At 44.6% G+C, this 22,493-nt stretch overlaps 1 protein-coding gene across 1 annotated transcript; it reads right to left on the reverse strand.

The window, feature by feature from the left end:
• Positions 7,918-8,343, reverse strand: LOC109222883 (RNA-directed DNA polymerase homolog; the record flags this gene model as incomplete). Its single annotated transcript, XM_019387178.1, has 1 exon — positions 7,918-8,343. A coding segment is annotated over one exon (426 nt), but the record flags the coding sequence as incomplete, so codon positions are not given.

Genomic DNA, 22,493 nt, shown 5'->3' on the forward strand with positions numbered 1-22,493 from the left:
GTCTCAACCTTGTTCTATTTTGGTCCTCCAACTCTATTTGTAAAAATACAGCGCGTATACATACTTGCTTCTAATGTGTAACAACCATCCAATTAGATTTGGACACCTGTTATTTTTATCCTTGTCAACCTCCCCCCCTCCCCACCCCTACCCCCCCCCCCCCCCGAAAGAATTTTTCTTTTAATTCAAACTTTTCTGCACCCCTTCCCGTCCCTGCCCCCTTCCCCCCGGGATAAAAAATATATATTTTTTAATATATTTTCAGTTTTAGCTTTTTCATCTTTCGGTTTACAGGTTCGAAATTTTATAAGTTCCAAGGTTAGGAGTTCGGAGCTTTATGTGTTTGGAAGTTTACGGGTTCGAAAGTTCGCGGTTTCGAAAGTTTAGCGGTTCGAAAGTTTATGAAATGTGCGGGTATTTCAGGATATGCATGCACGCACGTTTCATAAAATATTATTTCAAAATATTTATTTTTTAATTTTTTTTACGAAATCGACCAACTTCGGTCGATTTTTTTTGGCGCAAAAATGCACGAAACTCTTTTAGTATCCCGCAAAATTTATTTTTTAAGAAACTGACCGGAATCAGTCGGTTTTCATATAAACAGTGAATGGGGAAGGAAATAATGAAGATGAAATATGGGGGAAGAAAGTTGGGGGATTAAAATGGGGCCAACAGTTATTTTATTATTGTTGAGAAGGAATTTTGCCAAAACAATCTACCTCATGCGCCTACCATGTGAGCCAATTTACATTATGTGACTAGTCAGCTTTCGTATTAAAGTGAAACATAAGAAATAGAGTTGGGGAGCCAAAATGGAACAAGGTTGAGATAGAGTGCCAAAATGGAAAATAGAGCCAAGTTCAATGGGTTGTACATGTATTTGGCCAAATATTTATGATCAAACTTTGGATTTTTTACATAAATAGTCGGCCACATTCATTGTGTACTTTGTCTAGCCATATACATAGATTATCTATCTATTTATATTTATTATAAAAGCACGAATAATTTATACTAAATGTTGAACGATTAAAATATCCTCAAAATATTGATCTACTTTTATAACCTTAAATATTTTTATAAATTTAAGGATATGATATCACCTAAGGATGGAATTCTTTTCCTATTTAAACTACACATAATGTAACGATCCGACCGGTCGTTTTGAGCTCTAGAGCGTCGTTCATTAGTTTGAGGCCATGAACAGCTTCACTTCAGGTATTATGACTTGTACGAATGGTCGGAATTGAATTTCGGGAAGTTCGGAGTTGATTTGAAAAGAGAATTCTCATTTCAGAAGCTTAAGTTGAAAGAATTGACTAAGATTGGATTTTTGAGTAAACGACCCCGGTATCAGGATTCGAAGGTTCCAACAGGTTCGTATGATGATTTCGGACTTGGGCGTATGTCCGGGTCGGGTTTTGGAAGGCCCGGGAACGTTTTGGCACCTATTGTGGAAGTTAGCATTTTTTTGAAGAATTTCATAAGGTTGGGTTGAAGTGCATTTCTGTGTTATCAATGTCTGTTTGGGATTCCGAGTTTGGGAATAGCTCCGTATGGTGATTCTGGTGTTGGGAGAGCGATCGGAACTGAATTTGAAGGTCCGTGGATCATTTTGGAGTCATTTGGCTAAAGATAGAAATTTGAAGGTTTTTGAGGAGTTTGACCGGAAGTAGACTTTTCGATATCAGGGTCGGAATCCAATTCGGAAGCTGGAGTAGGTCCGTAATGTTGAATATGACTTGTGTTCAAAATTTGAGATCAATCGGACGTGATTTGATAGGTTTCGACATCGAATGTAGAAGTTTGAAGTTCTAAAGTTCATTAAGCTTGAATTGGGGTGTGATTCATGATTTCGATGTTGTTTCATGTGATTTGAGGCCTCGAGCAGGTCCATGTTATGTTATGGGACTGGTTTGTGTGATTGGACGGGGTCCCGGGGGCCTCTGGTGTGTTTCGGGGTGGTTTCGGATCATTTCGGGCTGTTTTGCAATAGCTGATGCTGGTGTCTGGTGTTGTTCTTCGCGTTCGCAAGGATCTTCTCGCGTTTGCAAAGAAGGATTTGGCTTCAGGGACTATTTTTCGCGTTCGCGAAGAAGGAAATCCCTGTTGCACAGGTCTGACTTTGGAGGCTCATATCTCGCAATCTATAAGGCATTTGGAGATAATCCAAAAATGGAAGTTGTAGCACTTTGTGTCTAGTTTTCAAAGAAGTAAATCATTTAGCATTTGGATTTGTGTACAAAAAGTTATGGCTAGTACACTACAGGCTGTCCGGGAAGATGAAGAAGAAATTGGTGTTGCATAGGGCTGACTTTGGCAGCTTATATCTCAAAATCTATAAGGAATTGGGAGATGACCAAATATGAAAGTTGTATATCTTGGTGTCTAGTTTTCAAACATTAAACCATTTCTCATTTGGAGTTTTGTACAAAAAGTTATGGCCATTACACTAGAGGCTGTCTCAGAAGAGTTTGGAAAATGATTTTTGGGAATTTTCTTCTTCGCGAACGCGATGAGGGTCTCGCGAACACGAAGAAGAGTCGTCTGGGCAGTGTATAAGTGTAAAGAAATGGATTTGGCTCATTTAATCTCATTTCCTCCACGGGAGCCGACCTAGGAGCGATTTTTGGAGCTCCATTTTGATTATCCATGTCAAGGTAAGTGATTCTCACCTATTGCAAGTTAATTACTTGGATTATATCTAGATTTTAACATGGAAAATCATGTAAATTAGTAGAAATTTTGGGATTTTGAACAAAACCTAGAAAATTTGTATTCTTGGATTTTGACCACGATTTTGGACATGAAATTGAGAACCAATTATATATTTGAGTTCGTGAGGTTTCGGGTAAACTTTGTCTTCGAAAAATTTCGGAATTCGGGCACGTGGGCCCGAGGGCGATTTTGTCAACTTTTCGAGCGGAGTTGGGATTTTATATAAATTGAATTGTTATGAGTATTAGGGTGTATTTTCATTGGTTTGTCCGTTATTTGGCTAGTTTTGGAGCGTTGGGCCATCAGTTTGAGTCGTCGGAAGGGGCTTGGAAGCTGGTTATTGGACTTCGGAGCGAGGTAAGTCTCCTTTCTAACCTTGTAAGAGGGAATTGTCCCCATAGGTGAAATAATTGGTTATGTGCTTGTCACGACCCTAACTCCAAACCCGGTCGTGATGGCGCCTCTCGTGAAGACAAGGCCAGCCAGTTCAACCCAACTCTTCATTTAAAACAGTTAACCAACACATAATAGTTTAAAACATAATTTACTAACACTGAATAGCGGAAATAACGATGAAAATGCGGAAAATCCAACCCGACACAGCCCTGACCGGGGTGTCACAAGTCATGAGCATCTATGAATCCATAATACAGTCTGCTAAGTCATAAACTACTACATTTGTTTGAAAAGAACAGGAAAGATAGAGAAATAGAGACAACGGGGCTGCGGACGTCAACAGCTACCTCGTAATCTCCGAAGAAGCCCGCCTGAAACTGGAGGAAATCAACACTCCGGAGCGGAACCTGATACGCCTGAATCTGCACACAGGGTGCAGGGAGTAAAGTGAGTACTCCAACTCAGTGAGTAATAAATGTAAATAATAATTGAAAGTAAGAAATCACGCAAGGCACAAAGCATTCTATGATGAAGCAGTAAAATCATTTAAAAGCAGTAAAACCAGTGGAAATCCAGTAAAATCCTCTTTCAACAAGTAAACAGGTATATGACAGATAATTAAGGTACGGTAAATAAATAAAAGCTCGCCCCTCGGGCACAATATCACCACATCCGCCCCTCGGGCAACAACTCGGAATAATAACAGCCCCTCGGGCAACATCTCAGAACAGTAACAGCCCCTCGGGCTCAATCTCATATCACACTNGAGTTCAAGTAAATATTTCAAACAGTGAGGAAATATCAAGAAATGTCCCGAAGGGTTCAAATAATTGGCACGAAGCCCAAATAAGACATTCAGCCCAAAGCATAGTGATAATAAATATGTTTTTAGTCAAACACGCGGTAAAACCATCAACCGGGATGGACCAAGTCACAATCCCCAACAGTGTACGACCCCACGCTCATCAACAGGCATGTGTCTCACCTTAACATAGCACTACGATGTGCAATCCGGGGTTTCAAACCCTCAGAACATCATTTACAAGCATTACTCACCTCGAACCGGCTAAATCCCTAGCTCGCGACGCCTTTGCCCTTCGAATTGGCCTCCACGTGCGTCGAATCTGTCCAAAATTAGAACGAATACATCACAATATCCTAAGGGAACAAAGCCCAAGCGAAAACAATCGAAAATACCAAAAATCCCGAAATTAGCAAAACTCGAGCCCCGGGCCCACTTCTCGAAAACTCGGAAATTTTTACATCATTAGATTCCTTATCTCCCCACGAGTCCATTCATATCAACAACACAAGAATCGAAGTTCAATTGACCCCTCAAATCCCCAATTTAAACTCTCTTAAACTCAAGCCCTAAACCTCCATTTTTAGTCCATAAATTCCTAAATTTTCAGTCCTAATTCATGAAATACTACCATAGAATTGTGTTTTAGGTCTAAAATCCTTACCTTATCGAAGTTCCCTTGAAATCTCTCTTCAAAATCGCCCAAACACTCTAAGTCCGAAGTCAAAAATGAATAAACCCTTCAAAAATCACGAAGAAGAAATATATATACATTCTGCCCAGTCATAACCGCATCTGCGGTCAAATACCCGCTTCTGCGGTACCGCTTCTGCGGTCATTTCTCCGCATCCACGGAATTCACTTAAATCCCGCCTATCCGCATCTGCGGTCTAATAGCCCCATCTGCGGCTCCGCAGGTGCGGCCCTTCTTCCGCATCTGCGGTTCCAGGCCTCCCTCAGCCTTTCCGCTTCTGCGGTCCAAAACCACGCATCTGCGATACCAAACCGCAAGTGCGAAAACACCAGAAGCAACAGAAAATCTGCAATTGCACAAGTCCAAAACTCTTCCCGTTAGCCATCCGAAACCACTCCGAGGCCCCCGGGACCTCAACCAAAAGCACCAACACATCCTAAGACCTCATTCAAACTTGTTCCAATCATCAAAACGGCTCGAACAACACCAAATCTATCAATTCACATCGAATTCAAGCCTAAGTTTTCTAAAAACTTTCGAAACACGCTTTTGATCAAAAACTTAACAAAACCACATCCAAATGACCTGAAATTTTGCACACACATCCCAAATCACATAACGAAGCTACAACAACTCTCGGAATCCCATTCCGACCCTCGGATCAAAATCTCACCAATCAACCGGAATTGGCCAAAATACTAACTTCGCCAATTCAAGCCTAATTCTATACCGGACCTCCAAAATGAATTCCGATCACGCTCCTAAGCCATAAATCACCTCCCGAAGCTAACCGAACCATCAGAACTCACATCCGAGCCTTCTAACGCATAAGTCAACATCCGGTTGACCTTTCCAACTTAAGCCTTCTTAAAAGAGACTAAATGTCTCAAACCTTATCAAAATCATTCTGGATTCAATTCGACTAACCCGATACCTCAACACACAGATGAACAAAGCAAATAGAAGCAGAGATGGGGGAAACGGACCGGTAACTCATGAGACGACCGGCCGGGTCGTCACATCCTCCCCAACTTAAATGAACGTTCGTCCTCGAACGAGTCAAGAAACATGCCTGAAGCCTCAAATAGGTGAGGATATCTGTTCGGCATCTCCCGCTCGGTCTCCCAGGTGGCTTCCTCCACGGGCCGACCTCTCCACTGCACCTTCACCGAAGCTATATCTTTTGATCTCAACTTCCGAATCTGACGCTCCAAAATAGCTGTTGGCTCCACATCATAAGTCAAATCACCCTCCAACTGAACCGTGCTGAAATCCAGAACATGAGACTGATCCCCAATATACTTACGGAGCATAGAAACATGGAAAACCGGATGCACACTTGACAAACTGGTTGGCAAGGCAAGCTCATAAGCCACCTCCCCAATCCTCCGAAGTACCTCAAAAGGCCCAATGAATCGCGGACTCAACTTCCCTTTCTTTCCGAATCTCATAACACCCTTTGTGGGCGAAACTTTCAACAGGACCTTCTCACCAACCATGTAGGACACATCTTGAACCTTCCTGTCAGCATAACTCTTCTGCCTCGACTGCGCTGTGCAAAGTCTCTCCTGAATTACCTTCACTTTATCTAAAGCATCCTGAACCAAATTCGTCCCCAATAGCCTAGCCTCACCGGGCTCGAACCAACCAACTGGAGATCTACATCGCCTCCCGTACAAAGCCTCATATGAAGCCATCTGAATACTCGACTGGTAGCTGTTGTTATAAGCAGACTCTGCAAGCGGTAGAAACTGATCCCATGACCCCCCGAAATCAATAACACAGGCGCATAGCATATCCTCTAATATCTGAATGGTGCGCTCGGACTGCCCGTGCGTCTGAGGGTGAAAAGTTGTGCTCAACTGCACCTGAGTACCCAACTCTCGCTGCACAGACTTCCAAAACTAGGAAGTAAACTGAGTGCCCCGAATATGATGGAAACTGGGACACCATGCAATCGAACAATCTCCCGAATATATAACTCTGCCAGCCGCTCTGAAGAATAAGTAGTACAGATAGGAATGAAGTGTGCGGACTTGGTCAGCCTGTCTACAATCACCCAAATAGCATCGAACTTCTTCAAAGTCTGAGGTAGTCCAACAACAAAATCCATAGTGATCCTCTCCCACTTCCACTCAGGAATAACCATCTGCTGAAGCAAGCCACCCGGTCTCTGATGCTCATATTTCACCTGCTGACAATTGAGACACCGAGCTACAAACCCCACAATATCCTTCTTCATTCTCCGCCACCAATAATGCTGCCTAAGATCTTGGTACATCTTTGCGGCACCCGGATGAATGGAATACCGCGAGCTATGGGCCTCCTCCAATATCAACTCCCGAAGCCCATCCACACTGGGCACGCAAATCCGGCACTACATCCTCAACATTCCATCATCACCAATGGTCACATCTCTAGCATCATCATGCTGAACTCTGTCCCTAAGGACAAGCAAATGCGGATCATCATACTGGCGCTCTCTGATGCGATCAAATAAGGAAGACCGAGAGACCACGCAAGCCAACACCCGACTGGGTTCCGAAATATCTAATCTCACAAACTGATTGGCCAAGGCCTGAACATCAACTGTAAGGGGTCTCTCCCCAACTGGGATATATGCCAAACTCTCCATACTCACTGCCTTTCGGCTCAAAGCATCGGCCACTACATTGGCCTTCCCCGGATGGTACAAAATGATGATATCATAATCCTTAGGCAACTCCAACCACCTCTGTTGTCTCAAATTAAGATCCTTTTGCTTGAACAAATGCTGAAGACTGCGATGATCAGTGAATACCTCACAAGATACGCCATACAAGTAATGCCTCCAAATCTTCAATGCATGAACTATAGCAGCCAACTCCAAATCATGAACAGGGTAGTTCTTCTCGTGTGGCTTCAACTGACGAGAAGCATAAGCAATAACTCTACCCTCCTACATTAATACACAACCAATCCCTACTCTCGAAGCATCACAATACACGGTATATGAACCTGAAGCTGATGGCAAAACCAACACTGGAGCTGTGGTCAAAGCTGTCTTGAGCTTCTGAAAGCTCTCCTCACACTCGTCCGACCATACAAATGAAACACCCTTCTGAGTCAACTTGGTCAAGGGCGATGCAATAGAGGAAAAACCCTGAACAAACCGGCGATAATAGCCTGCCAAACCAAGGAAACTACGAATCTCTGTGGCTGAGGACGGTCTAGGCCAACTCTGCACCGCCTCTATCTTCTTTGGATCAACCTGAATACCCTCACTGGACACCACGTGTCCCAAGAATGCCACTGAACTGAGCCAAAACTCACACTTGGAGAACTTTGCATAAAGCTTCTCCTCTCTCAATCTCTGCAACACAACCCTCAAATGCTCCGCGTGCTCCTCCTGACTACGCGAATATACCAGGATATCATCAATGAAAACTATGACAAATGAGTCAAGATAAGGCCGGAACACGCTGTTCATCAGATGCATGAACGCTGCTGGGGCATTGGTCAGCCCAAAAGACATAACCAGGAACTCATAGTGACCATATCTGGTCCTGAAGGCCGTCTTAAGAATATCCGAATCCCTGATCTTCAACTGGTGATAACCCGAACGGAGATCAATCTTGGAGAATACCCTCGCTCCCTGAAGCTGGTCGAATAAATCATCAATGCGAGGCAAAGGATACTTGTTCTTAACTGTTACCTTGTTCAATTGCCTATAATCAATGCACATTCTCATAGTGCCATCCTTTTTCTTCACAAACAGAACCGGCGCACCCCAAGGTGACACACTAGGCCGAATGAACCCCTTATCAAGGAGTTCCTGAAGCTGCTCCTTTAACTCCTTCAACTCCGCTGGTGCCATACGATACGGCGGAATAGAAATGGGCTGAGTGCCCGGCACCAGGTCAATACCAAAATCAATATCCCTGTCCGGTGGCATGCCCGGCAGGTCTGCAGGAAATACATCAGGGAAATCCCTCACAACTGGGACAGAATCAATACTGGGAGTCTCAGCTCCAACATCCCTCACAAAGGCAAGATACGAAAGACAACCCTTCCCAACCATACGCTGGGCTTTCAAGAAAGAAATCACTCTGCTAGGAACATAATCAGTCACACCTCGCCACTCAATCCGTGGCACACCCGGAATAGCCAACGTGATTGTCTTGGCATGACAATCTAGAATAGCGCAACACGGAGATAGCCAATCCATGCCCAGAATGACATCGAAATCCACCATACTCAATAATAAAAGATCAACTCGGGTCTCCAGACCCCCAATAGTCACCACACACGACCGGTACACACGGTCTACAACAACAGTATCACCCACCGGGGTAGATACATGAACAGGTAAAGCAAGAAACTCACGAGGAGTACCCAAATAGTGAGCAAAGTATGATGACACATAAGAATAGGTAGAACCGGGATCAAATAGTACAGAGGCATCTCTGTGGCAGACTGAAATAATACCTGTAATGACAGCATCAGAAGCAATGGCATCGGGTCTGCCTGGAAGAGCATAGAAACGGGCCTGACCGCCCCCTGATCGACCTCCCCCTCTGGGGCGACCCCTGGCTGACTGATCCCCACCCCTAGCTGGCTGGGCGGGTGGTGGTGGAGCAACTGGCGCTGAAGCTGATGACTGACCCCTCTGCTGGGATGAACTAGCAACACGGCGGGGACACTGCCTCCACATGTGGCCCATCTCGCCACACTCGTAACAAATCCTAGGTGCTGGAGAAGGGGACTGATGGGAACCCCTCGCACCGGAGTGACCAGCAGATGCACTCGGCGTAGAAGAGCCCTGAACAGATGGAGCACGGGATGAGCTCTAAGCTGGGAGGGCACTAAGTGAAGAATGGCCCTGGTGAGAACTGTGGGAACCATGACCCGATGATGCTCCTCGATAACCTGAGCGATCAGACTGACCCTGACGGAACTGTCGGCCTCTGCCGTGCTGGAACTGGCCCCTCGAAGGACCACCACTGTAGCTACCAGAACCTCGAGGCCTCTTGGCCTCCCTCTCCTCTCGCTCCTGGAGACGGACAGACTCAATCTCTCTGGCAATATCCACAACCTCCTCGAATGTAGCACCAGTCACCCTCTCCCTGGTCATAAGGATATGGAACTAATAAGTAAGACCATCAACAAGCCTCCTGATCCTCTCTTGATTTGTCGGGACCAACCAGATGGCATGATGAGCCAACTCAGAGAATCTCAACTCATGCTGTGACACGGTCATGTCTCCCTGACGCAACCACTCAAACTGCCTATGCAGCTCCTCTCGGCGAGACTGCGGTACATACTTCTCCAAAAAGAGAACGGAGAACTGCTGCCAAGATAGGGGTGCTGCACCAGCAGGCCTACGCCTCTCAAGATCCTCCCACCAAGTAAAAGTAGGTCCTGAAAACTGATAAGTAGTGAAAGCGACCCCGCTGGTCTCCAGAATACCGGCTGTGCGAATCATCCTCTGACACTTGTCTAAAAAACCCTGGGCATCCTCGCCCTCCACTCCGCTGAATGACGGAGGCTGAAGTCTCCCAAATCTCTCCAACCTACGCTGCTCATCCTCTAGCATGACAGGAACTATATAGTCCTGAGCAGCTGCGACCGGCTGGGCTGGAGGTGCCCCCGGCGTCTGAAGCCCCTGTACGACCTGCTCAGGCGTACGGGCGGCGGGAGTCTGACTGCCTCCCCCGGCCTGTGAAGTAGCTGCGGCTGTAGTGGCTGAAACCGCCTGAGCTAGGCCAGTGCAAACTGATATATCTGAGCCAAGGCCTCCTGAAGACCCGAAATCACAATAGGCACAACTGGTGCCTGAGCTGGCGCTGCTGGAGGGTCCACAGCTGGGACCTGGTCCAGAACTGGGGCAACTGGTGGATCTGCAGGTGCTGCCTTCGCTGATCTGCCCCTACCACGGCCACGACCGCGTCCTCGGCCTCTGGTGGTCGCAGTTGGTGGCACTGGTGGTCGTCCATCCTGTCCGGTAGCGCGTGTCCTCACCATCTATGCGAGAATGGAACAACAGAAGTTTAGTACTCGGACCAACAACTCGCACGATAAGAATTTCAAGAAGGTGAAGTTTTCCTAAAGGTTTTGCACCCTCTCGAGGATAAATACAGACGTCTCCGTACCGATCCGCGAGACTCTACTAAACTTGCTCATGACTCATGAGACTTATGTAACCTAGGCTCTGATACCAACTTGTCACGACCCTAACCCCAAACCCGGTCGTGATGGCTCCTCTCGTGAAGACAAGGCTTGCCAGTTCAACCCAACTCTTCATTTAAAACAGTTAACCAACACATAATAGTTTAAAACATAATTTACTAACACTGAATAGCGGAAATAACGATGAAAATGCGGAAAATCCAACCCGACACAGCCCTGACCGGGGTGTCACAAGTCACGAGCATCTATGAATCCATAATACAGTCTGCTAAGTCATAAACTACTACATCTGTTTGAAAAGAACAGGAAAGATAGAGAAATAGAGACAACGGGGCTGCGGACGTCAACAACTACCTCGTAATCACCGAAGAATCCCGCCTGAAACTGGAGGAAATCAACACTCCAGAGCGGAACCTAATACACCTGAATCTGCACACAGGGTGCAGGGAGTAAAGTGAGTACTCCAACTCAGTGAGTAATAAATGTAAATAATAACTGAAAGTAAGAAATCACGCAAGGCACAAAGCATTCTATGATGAAGCAGTAAAATCATTTAAAAGCAGTAAAACCAGTGGAAATCCAGTAAAATCCTCTTTCAACAAGTAAACAGGTATATGACAGATAATTAAGGTACGGTAAATAAATAAAAGCTCACCCCTCGGGCACAGTATCACCACATCCGCCCCTCGAGCAACAACTCAGAACAATAACAGCCCCTCGGGCAACATCTCAGAACAGTAACAGCCCCTCGGGCTCAATCTCACATCACACTAGGTACCCGCGCTCACTGGGGGTGTGCAAACTCCGAGAGGGGCCCCTTACGGCCCAAGCGCAATAACAAGCCACCTCGTGGCATCACAACTAGGCTCTCGGCCTCATATCAATCAAGCCACCTCGTGGCGTACATATCTCACGGCCTCAAATCAGTATCAATGTCTCCTCACAACATAGGCCCTCGGCCTTACTCAGTCAAAAATACTCACAAGCCCCTTGGGCAATAGTAAAACAGTGGGTCTCAGCCCAAAACATCATTTAAAATATCATTTAAGTCTCAAAACAAGAATAAAACCGGCTGAGTAGTAAAACAGTGGAAAAGTACATGACTGAGTTCAAGTAAATATTTCAAACAGTGAGGAAATATCAAGAAATGCCCCGAAGGGTTCAAATAATTGGCATGAAGCCCAAATAAGACATTCAGCCCAAAGCATAGTGATAACAAATATGTTTTCAGTCAAATACGCGGTAAAATCATCAACCGGGACGGACCAAGTCACAATCCCCAATAGTGTACGACCCCACGCTCGTCAACAGGCATGCGTCTCACCTCAACATAGCACTACGATGTGCAATCCGGGGTTTCAAACCCTCAGAACATCATTTACAAGCATTACTCACCTCGAACCGGCTAAATCCCTAGCTCGCGACGCCTTTGCCCTTCGAATTGGCCTCCACGTGCGTCGAATCTATCCAAAATCAGAATGAATACATCACAATATGCTAAGGGAACAAAGCCCAAGCGAAAACAATCGAAAAATACCAAAACTCCCGAAATTAGCAAAACCCGAGCCCCGGGCCCACTTCTCGAAACTCGGAAATTTTTACATCATTAGATTCCTTATCTCCCCACGAGTCCATACATATCAACAACACAAGAATCGGAGTTCAATTGACCCCTCAAATCTCCAATTTAAACTCTCTTAAACTCAAGCCCTAAACCTCCATTTTTAGTCCATAAATTCCTAAATTTTCAGTCCTGTTTCATCAAATACTACCATAGAATTGTATTTTAGGTCCAAAATCCTTACCTTATCGAAGTTCCCTTGAAATCTCTCTTCAAAATCGCCCAAACACTCTAAGTCCGAAGTCAAAAATGAATAAACCCTTCAAAAATCGCGTAGAAGAAACATATATACATTCTGCCCAGTCATAACCGCATCTGCGGTCATTTCTCCGCATCTGCGGTCATTTCTCCGCATCTGCGGAATTCACTTAAATCCTGCCTATCCGCATCTTCGGTCTAATAGCCGCATCTGCGGCTCCGCAGGTGCGGCCCTTCTTCCGCATCTGCAGTTCCATGCCTCCCTCAGCCTTTCCGCTTCTGCGGTCCAAAACCACGCATCTGCGATACCGCACCTGCGGTCCCCAAACCGCAGGTGCGAAAACACCAGAAGCAGCAGAAAATCTGCAATTGCACAAGTCAAAAACTCTTCCCGTTAGCCATCCAAAACCACTCCGAGGCCCCCGGGACCTCAACCAAAAGCACCAATACATCCTAAGACCTCATTCAAACTTGTTCCAATCATCAAAACGCCTCGAACAACACCAAATCTATCGATTCACATCGAATTCAAGCCTAAGTTTTCTAAAAACTTCCGAATCACACTTTTGATCAAAACCCCAACCAAACCACATCCAAATGACCAGAAATTTTGCGCACACATCCCAAATCACATAACGAAGCTACAGCAACTCTCGGAATCCCATTCCGACCCTCGGATCAAAATCTCACCTATCAACCGGAATTCGCCAAAATACTAACTTCGCCAATTAAAGCCTAATTCTATACCGGACCTCCAAAACCAATTCCGATCACGCTCCTAAGCCATAAATCACCTTCCGAAGCTAACCGAACCATCGGAACTCACATCCGAGCCTTCTAATGCATAAGTCAACATCCGGTTGAACTTTCCAACTTAAGTCTTCTTAAAAGAACTAAATGTCTCAAACCTTATCAAAATCATTCCGCATTCAAATCGACTAACCCGACACCTCAACACACAGATGAACAAAGCAAATAGAAGCAGAGATGGGGGAAACGGACCGGTAACTCATGAGACGACTGGCCGGATCGTCACAGTGCTCCTATTTGTGGGGGCTACGTACGCACGAGGTGACGAGAGTCCGTGCGTAGCTACTATTATGTTTAAGTTCGGGTAGTCTAGGACCCAAAAGCATGCTATACCTGAAATATTTGTAATCTTATAGACAACTGAAATTGCCTAAATCATATCGAATTAGTAAAAGAATTTCTAAAAAGGGTTATGTCACGACCCGGATTTCCCACCCTCGGGGGTCGTGATGGCGCCTACTAATGTGAGCTAGGCAAGTCAATTCTTTAAAACTAATTACTTCATTAACCATTTATTCCTTTTTATCAAACACAAAGCGATAACGTATAAACAATGGAAAGTTAAATTAAGCGGAAGAAAATAATGAAATAAAATATTGGAAATCTATGTCTATTACAGTTGCTCAAGTCTTAACCACCCAAAACCCGGTGTCACAGTATCACAGACAGTCTAAGATTCACTACACATAATGTCTGAAGAAATAACAGTACACTGTTTCTGAATTAAGAAAAATGAAATAGGGAATAGAAGATAGAGGAGACGCCAGGGCCTGCGGACGCCTGCAGGTCTACCTTGGATCTCCGCATGGACTGAAGGTAGCCAACTAATCTACTGTCCGAAGTCTACAGCACTGGGATCTGCACAAAAGAGTGCAGAGTATAGTATCAGCACAACCGACCCCATGTGCTGGTAAGTGCCTAGCCTAACCTCGGCGAGGTAGTGACGAGGCTAGGACCAGACTACACATAAACATGTGCAGTTCAAATATATATACAACATCAATAATCTCAACGTCCCGGCAAGGGAAAATAACCAACAAGCAACAATATCCCGGCAAGGAAATAATTTAAATATTATTTCTCTTTCTTTCACTTTTATTTCATATTTCACTTTACCACTTGAGCCAATGCTCCAAAGGGTTCAACCATTTCATATACGCTCACAATTGCAATATAACTTGAGCCAGGGCTCCTAGATGTTCATAGGTCACAATTTCCTTTCACAAGCTTTTCACAACAATTAGGAATCATCACCAAGGCAAGAGAAATACAACAAAATCAAGATATTCATAATTTAAGGACTCACGGTCATGCTAGACACCAACGCATAGATACTCGTCACCATGCCCATACGTCGTACTCGACAATCACCACATAGCAAATCAGACTCAACTCCTAATCCCTCAAGCTAGGGTTAGACCAAACACTTACCTCGATGCTTTGAATTCAACTCAAGTCCCAATTATGGCTTTACTCCTCGATTCCACCACCAATCCGCTCGAATCTAGTCACAAGTTACTTAATTATATCAATAAACGCTAAATGAATCAATTTGAATGCATAAAATGAATTTCCTAAAGTTTTACCCAAAAATTCCAAAATCGCCCCCGGGCCCACGTGGTCAAAACCCGAGGTTCGAACCAAAATCCGGCTACCCATTCCCCCATGAACCCAAATATATGATTTGTTTTGAACTCGGACCTCAAATTGAGGTCCAAATCCCCAATTTTAGAAAAACCTAGGTTCTACCCAAATCCCCCAATTTTCACCCATGAAAATCATTGATTTTAAGTTGAAAACATGTTAAATGATGTTAATGATTGAAAGAAATGAGTAAAAATCAACTTACAATTGATTTGGAAGAAGGTTTGTTCTTGAAAAATCGCCCAAGAAGTTTGTGTTTTGAAAGAATGTTGAAAATGGTTCAAAATTCGGCTAAGTGTAAAATATGCAGGTTGGAGATGTGGGATTTGCGAACTGGGGTTCGCAATTGCGAACCCCGACCTGGTATGGGATTTGCGAAGTCATGTCCGCATTCGCGAACCCCGACCTGGCATCGCATTTGCGACAATTATGTGGCATTTGTGAAACAGCGGACATCGCATTTGCGAGCCTCTATGTCGCATTTGCGACTGGCTCCACATCGCATTGGCGAACCAGATGGTCGCATTTGCGACCCAATGCAGGATTCCCCCTTCTCGCATTTGCGATCAAAGGCTCGCATTTCCGAGCTCGCATTTGCGAGAACTTCTTCGCAAATGCGAAGATACCAGAACTGAAATGCCAGATTTTCACAAAGGTTAAAAATGCACTCACGGCCTATCCAAAATTCACCCGTGCCCTCGGGGCTCCAAACCAAACATACACACAACCTCAAAAACATCCTACGGACTTATCCGTGCGATTAAATCGCTAATATAACATCATAAGCATCAAATTAAGCCTCAAAATCCATGATTTCTTCCAAATTTCATAAAACATCAAACTTTCCATTTTAAGTCCGAAACACGTCAAACGACGTCCGTTTTCAACCAAACTTTACAGGAAGTGCTTAAACCATATATAAGACCTATACCGGGCGCCGGAACCAAAATAAGGGCCCGATACCAACATGTTCTAATCAAATTACATTTCCAATTTCCTTAAATATTTTCAAAAAACAATTTTACTCAAAAATTCATTTCTCGGGCTTGGGACCTCGGAATTCGATTCCGGGCATACGCCCAAGTCCCATATTTTTCTACGGACCCTCCGGGACCGTCAATTCACGGGTCCGGGTCCATTTACCCAAAATGTGGCTCGAAGTTAAATTTATTCATTTTAATATCAAAACTTAGCATTTTTCACAGAAATTCATATTTAGACTTTCCGGCTACGTGCCCGGACTGCGCACGCAAATCAAGGCAACCCTAGATGAGGTTTTCAAGGCCTCGGAAGCACAGAATGAATAAGAAAACAAGTGATGACCCTTTGGTTCATCACATTCTCCACCTCTAAAACAACCGTTCGTCCTCGAACGGACAGAAGAAGGAAGTACCTAAGTCGGGGAAAAGATGAGGATAACGGCTCCGCATATCGGACTCGGACTCCCAGGTCGATGCCTCAGGAGGCTGGCCTCTCCACTGAACACGAACAGAAGAGAACTCTTGGATCTCAACTGACGAACCTGCCGGTCCAAAATAGCTACCGGCTCCTCCTCGTAAGATAAGTCCTTGTCCAACTGGATAGTGCTGAAATCTAACACGTGGGCTGGATCGTCGTGATACCTCGGAAGCATGGACACGTGTAACACTGGATGCACGACTGATAAGCTCGGTGGCAAAGAAAGTCTATAAGCCACCTCTCCCACTCGTCAAGAATCTCAAACGGACCAATGAACCTAGGGCTGAGCTTGCCCTTCTTCCCAAATCTCATCACGCCCTTCATAGGCGACACTCGGAGCAATACTCGCTCGCCAATCATAAAAGCCACACCTCGAACCTTGCAGTCTGCATAACTCTTTCACTTGGACTGAGCTGAACGAAGCCTATCATGAATGATCCTGACCTTGTCCAAGGCCTCCTGAACCATATCCGTACCTAACAACCGAGCCTCTCCCGGCTCAAGCCATCCAATCGGAGATCGTCACCGCCTACCATATAAAGCCTTATAAGGAGCCATCTGAACGCTCGACTGGTAACTGTTGTTGTAGGCAAACTCTGCTAAAGGCAAAAACTGATCCCACGAACCTCCAAAGTCAATGACTCAAGCTCGGAGCATATCCTCCAAAATCTGAATAGTCCGCTCGGACTGACCGTCCGTCTGGGGATGAAATGCTGTGCTCAACTCAACCCGTGTGCCCAACTCTCGCTGAACTGCTCTCCAAAAGCGTGAGGTAAACTGCGTACCCCGGTCCGAAATGATAGATACGGGAAATCCATGAAGACAAACAACCTCCGAATGTAGATCTCAGCTAACCTCTCAGATGAATAGGAGACTGCCACAGGAAAGAAATGCGCTGACTTCCTACTCAATGCATCGGCCACCACATTGGCCTTTCCCGGATGATATAGAATGGTGATGTCATAATACTTCAACAACTCCAACCACCTCCTCTGCCTCAAATTCAACTCCTTTTGCTTGAACAAATACTGAAGACTCTTATGATCCGTGAACACCTCACATACCATGCCATACAGATAATGCCTCCAAATCTTCAATGCGTGAACTATGGCTGCCAACTCCAAATCATGAACCGGATAGTTCTTCTCATGAATCTTCAACTGCCTCGACGTATGGGCAATGACCTTGCCATCCTGCATCAACACTGCTCCAAGCCAAACACGGGAAGCATCACAATAGACTGTATAGGGCCCCGAACGTGTGGGCAAAACCAACACCGGTGCCGTAGTCAGAGCTGTCTTGAGCTTCTGAAAGCTCGCCTCACACTCATCCAACCATCTGAACTAGGCACCCTTCTGGGTCAATCTGGTCATCGGGGCTGCAATAGATGAAAAACCCTCCACGAACCGTCGATAGTAGCCTGTCAACCCCCAAGAAACTCCGAATCTCTGTAGCTGATGCTGGTCTAGGCCAGCTCTTGACTGCCTCAATCTTCTTTGGGTCCACCTGAATACCCTCTGGTGATACAACATGACCCAGAAATGCAACTGATCCCAACCAGAATTCACACTTCGAGAACATAGCATATAACTGACTATCCCTCAGAGTCTGAAGAACCACGCTAAGGTGCTGCTCGTGCTCCTCCTGGCTGCGGGAGTATATCAATATATCATCAATGAACACTATCTCGAATGAATCCAAATAAGGCCTGAACACTCGGTTTATCAAGTCCATGAAAGCTGTTGGGGCATTTGTCAACCCGAATGACATAACCATGAACTCATAATGCCCGTACCGAGTGCGGAGAGTTGTCTTAGGGACATCGGATGCCCTAATCCTCAACTGATGGTAGCCAGATCTCAAGTCAATCTTGGAGAATACCCTGGCACCCTGAAGCTGATCGAACAAATCATCAATCCTCGGCAGTGGATACTTATTCTTGATTGTAACCTTGTTCAACTGCCGATAATCAATACATATCCTCATCGATCTGTCCTTCTTCTTAACAAACAACACTGGCGCACCTCAAGGCGAAACACTCGGCCTAATGAAACCCTTCTCAAGCAAATCCTGCAACTGTTCCTTTAGCTCCTTCAACTCTGGCGGGGCCATACGATACGGCGGGATGGAAATGGGCTGAGTGCTCGGAATCAGATCAATGCAGAAATCAATATCCCTGTCGGGTGGCATACCCGGCAGGTCTGAAGGAAAAACATTAGGGAACTCACAAACAACGGGCACAGAATCGATAGAGGGAACCTCAGCACTGGAATCCCGAACATAAGCTAAATAAGCCAAACACCCATTCTCAACCATACGCCGAGCCTTCACATACGATATAACACTGCGGGTAGAATGACCTGGAGTCCCTCTCCACTCTAAACGAGGCATACCCGGTAAAGCTAAGGTCACAGTCTTGGCATGACAGTCCAAGATAGCGTGGTAAGGTGATAACCCGTCCATCAGCAATATAACCCCGAAATCATCCTCGTCCAGAAGAAGCCAATCTACACGAGTCTCAAGACCTCCAATAACCACTATACATGAACAATGGACGCGATCCACCACAATAGAATCACCCACCGGCATAGACACACAAACAGGGGCACTCAAAGAATCACTAGGCATGACCAGATGCGGCGTAAAATAAACCGAAGCTTCCTTTCTACAAACCAGAACATTATCTGCACCTCCACCTCTAAACCTCTACCTCCACCTCTAGCATCTCTACCTCTACCTCTAATACCTCTCTCTGAGTGATGTGGAGAAACTTCTCCAGAAATAGCTGCGTGAGCTGCTCCCAAGTCAAAGCTGGTGACCTAACTGGTATAGCCAATCAATAATCTCTCCAACAGGTCTTGGCGGATCCAGACAAGCAAAATGTAGCAAAATCGACCCCATTGGTCTCCAAGATCCCCATGTTCCTGAGAACCTCCTGACAACTGTCTAGATAATCCTGGGGATCCTCAGTAGATGCACCGCTGAATGTAATAGTGAAGAGCTTGGGAAACTTATCCAATCTCCACAAGGCCTCCGATCACGTGGCTGATCTATCACCGGTCTGTGCTGCTGCTCGGCTGAAGAAGCGGTACATGATCTCGCCATTCGCAAAAGGACAAGAGTAGAGGTTTTAATCTAGCACTGAGAGAACAAAATCACACGACAGGAAAGAATAGAAGTGAAACTTTTCCTAACTCGGTAGCCTCTGGGGATAAATACAGACGTCTCCGTACCGATCCCTCAGACTCTACTAAGCTTGTCCGTGAGTTGTGAGACCTATGCAACCTAGAGCTCTGATACCAACTTGTCACGACCCGGATTTCCCACCCTGAAGGGGGGTCATGATGGCGCCTACTCGTAGAAGCTAGGCAAGCCACACATTTAGAATCCATAACTTTTGTTTTAAATCTGTGTTTACCAATTAAACTAACAGGAGATAAATAATTAAACAACAGCGGAGTTCATAATTTAGTGGAAGACTTAAACGAAGTAAACCAAAATAATAAGGAAAATTCACATATGCCTCTACCCAGGACTGGTGTCACAACATTCACGGACTATCTAAGAGTGCTACATATAACTGTCTGAAACAAGGAATAAATTCTGTCTCGGATACAAAAGGAAACAGATCATAAATAAAGATAGAGGAGATATCAGGCCTACGGACGCCTGCAGGACTACCTCGGGAATCTCGTGGACTGAAGACTAGCTCCCGAACTACTGCTGTTGTCCGGTACCTAGATCTGTGCAAAAGAGCACAGAGGTAGTATCAGCACAACCGACCCCATGTGCTGGTAAGTGCCTAGCCTAACCCCGGCGAAGTAGTGACGAGGCTAGACAGGACTACCACATAAACCTGTACAGTTTTATATATATACACATATACATCTACAGCAGAAATATATAGAGAGTGAACATTTTAAATGGGAGGGGAACATGCTTCGAGGACAGCAGATAATATGGAATTTCAATAATATAATAAAGAACATCAATAATTTAACACGGATAAGGGAAATAAAAGCAAATTTCACTGTCAGCCCGATCCCATTCCTCAATAAGTCTCGTGGTAGGCGTACCACCCGCTCCCATTTCATTAATCTCGTGGTAGGCGTACCACCCGCTCCCATTTCATTAAATCTCGTGGTAGGCGTACCCCCCGCTCCCATTTCATTAAATCAACTGTTCTTCCAAATGAAATTTACTTCCACAAACGCAACAATTAATACAAATTCATAAGACAACAAGTACACAATAATTATGACTCTCTGAGGAAAACAAGTAATGACAAGTAGCAATTAATTATGGACTTTAACGAGCAAATAGGCAATTTAATATTTAGTGTGCTAAATGTCAAGTAGCAATTAAGTCACATAAACATGTAGCAATTATGGCATAATTTCAAAGCATAATGTTGCGCAAGGATACCTCGAGCCAATAATAACAAGTAACACAATAAAGGAAAATGCCAACATAAAGAATCACAGTAATAGTGGAATAAGACAAAGACAATTAATGCACTTGAATCGATAACAACAAGAAAATCAGTAAATAGAAGTAAAGGACAACATAACTCAATTATCAGCAAAAATCAGGAAAATCAAAGACAAGCGCACAGCATCACCCTTCGTGCTTTTACTCTCGTCCTCACCAAGCAATAATATAATGAAAACGTGCACGGCATCACCCTTCGTGCTTTTACTCTCTTTCCTCACATATAATCAATAGAATTGGCACGGAATGGTACATCGTGCGGCACGGCATCACCCTTCGTGCTTTACTCTCTTTCCTCACAATAAACAAACAATGCACGGCATCACCCTTGGTGCTTTAACACTCTTCCTCACCCAAACAACAACCACAAACAAGGGATTGGGAATAAACAAAACAGAATAATAATAGAAATCCCGGCAAGGGAACATAATTGAAACAAATAAATCCCGGCAAGGGCACAACATCAATAATCTCAACGTCTCGGCAAGGGAAAATAACCAACAAGCAACAATATCCCGGCAAGGAAATAATTTAAATACTATTTCTCTTTCTTTCACTTTTATTTCATATTTCACTTTACCACTTGAGCCAATGCTCCAAAGGGTTCAACCATTTAATATACGCTCACAATTGCAATATAACTTGAGCTAGGGCTCCTAGATGTTCATAGGTCACAATTTCCTTTCACAAGCTTTTCACAACAATTAGGAATCATCACCAAGGCAAGAGAAATACAACAAAATCAAGATATTCATAATTTAAGGACTCACGGTCATGCTAGACACCAACGCATAGATACTCGTCACCATGCCTATACGTCGTACTCGACAATCGCCACATAGCAAATCAGACTCAACTCCTAATCCCTCAAGCTAGGGTTAGACCAAACACTTACCTCGGTGCTTTGAATTCAACTCAAGTCTCAATTATGGCTTTACTCCTCGATTCCACCACCAATCCGCTCGAATCTAGTCACAAGTTACTTAATTATATCAATAAACGCTAAATGAATCAATTTGAATGCATAAAATGAATTTCCTAAAGTTTTACCCCAAAAATTCCAAAATCACCCCCAGGCCCACGTGGTCAAAACCCGAGGTTCGAACCAAAACCCGGCTACCCATTCCCCCACGAACCCAAATATATGATTTGAACCTCAAATTGAGGTCCAAATCCCCAATTTTGAAAAAACCTAGGTTCTACCCAAAACCCCCAATTTTCACCCATGAAAATCATTGATTTTAAGTTGAAAACATGTTAAATGATGTTAATGATTGAAAGAAATGAGTAAAAATCAACTTACAATTGATTTGGAAGAAGGTTTTTCTTGAAAAAACGCCCAAGAAGTTTGTGTTTTGAAAGAATGTTGAAAATGGTTCAAAATTCGGCTAAGTGTAAAATATGCAGGTTGCAGATGTGGGATTTGCGAACTGGGGTTCGCAATTGCGAACCTCGACCTGGTATGGGATTTGCGAAGTCATGTCCGCATT

The sequence above is a fragment of the Nicotiana attenuata genome, chromosome 2 (genome assembly GCF_001879085.1).
Source record: "Nicotiana attenuata strain UT chromosome 2, NIATTr2, whole genome shotgun sequence".
NCBI lineage: Eukaryota > Viridiplantae > Streptophyta > Magnoliopsida > Solanales > Solanaceae > Nicotiana > Nicotiana attenuata.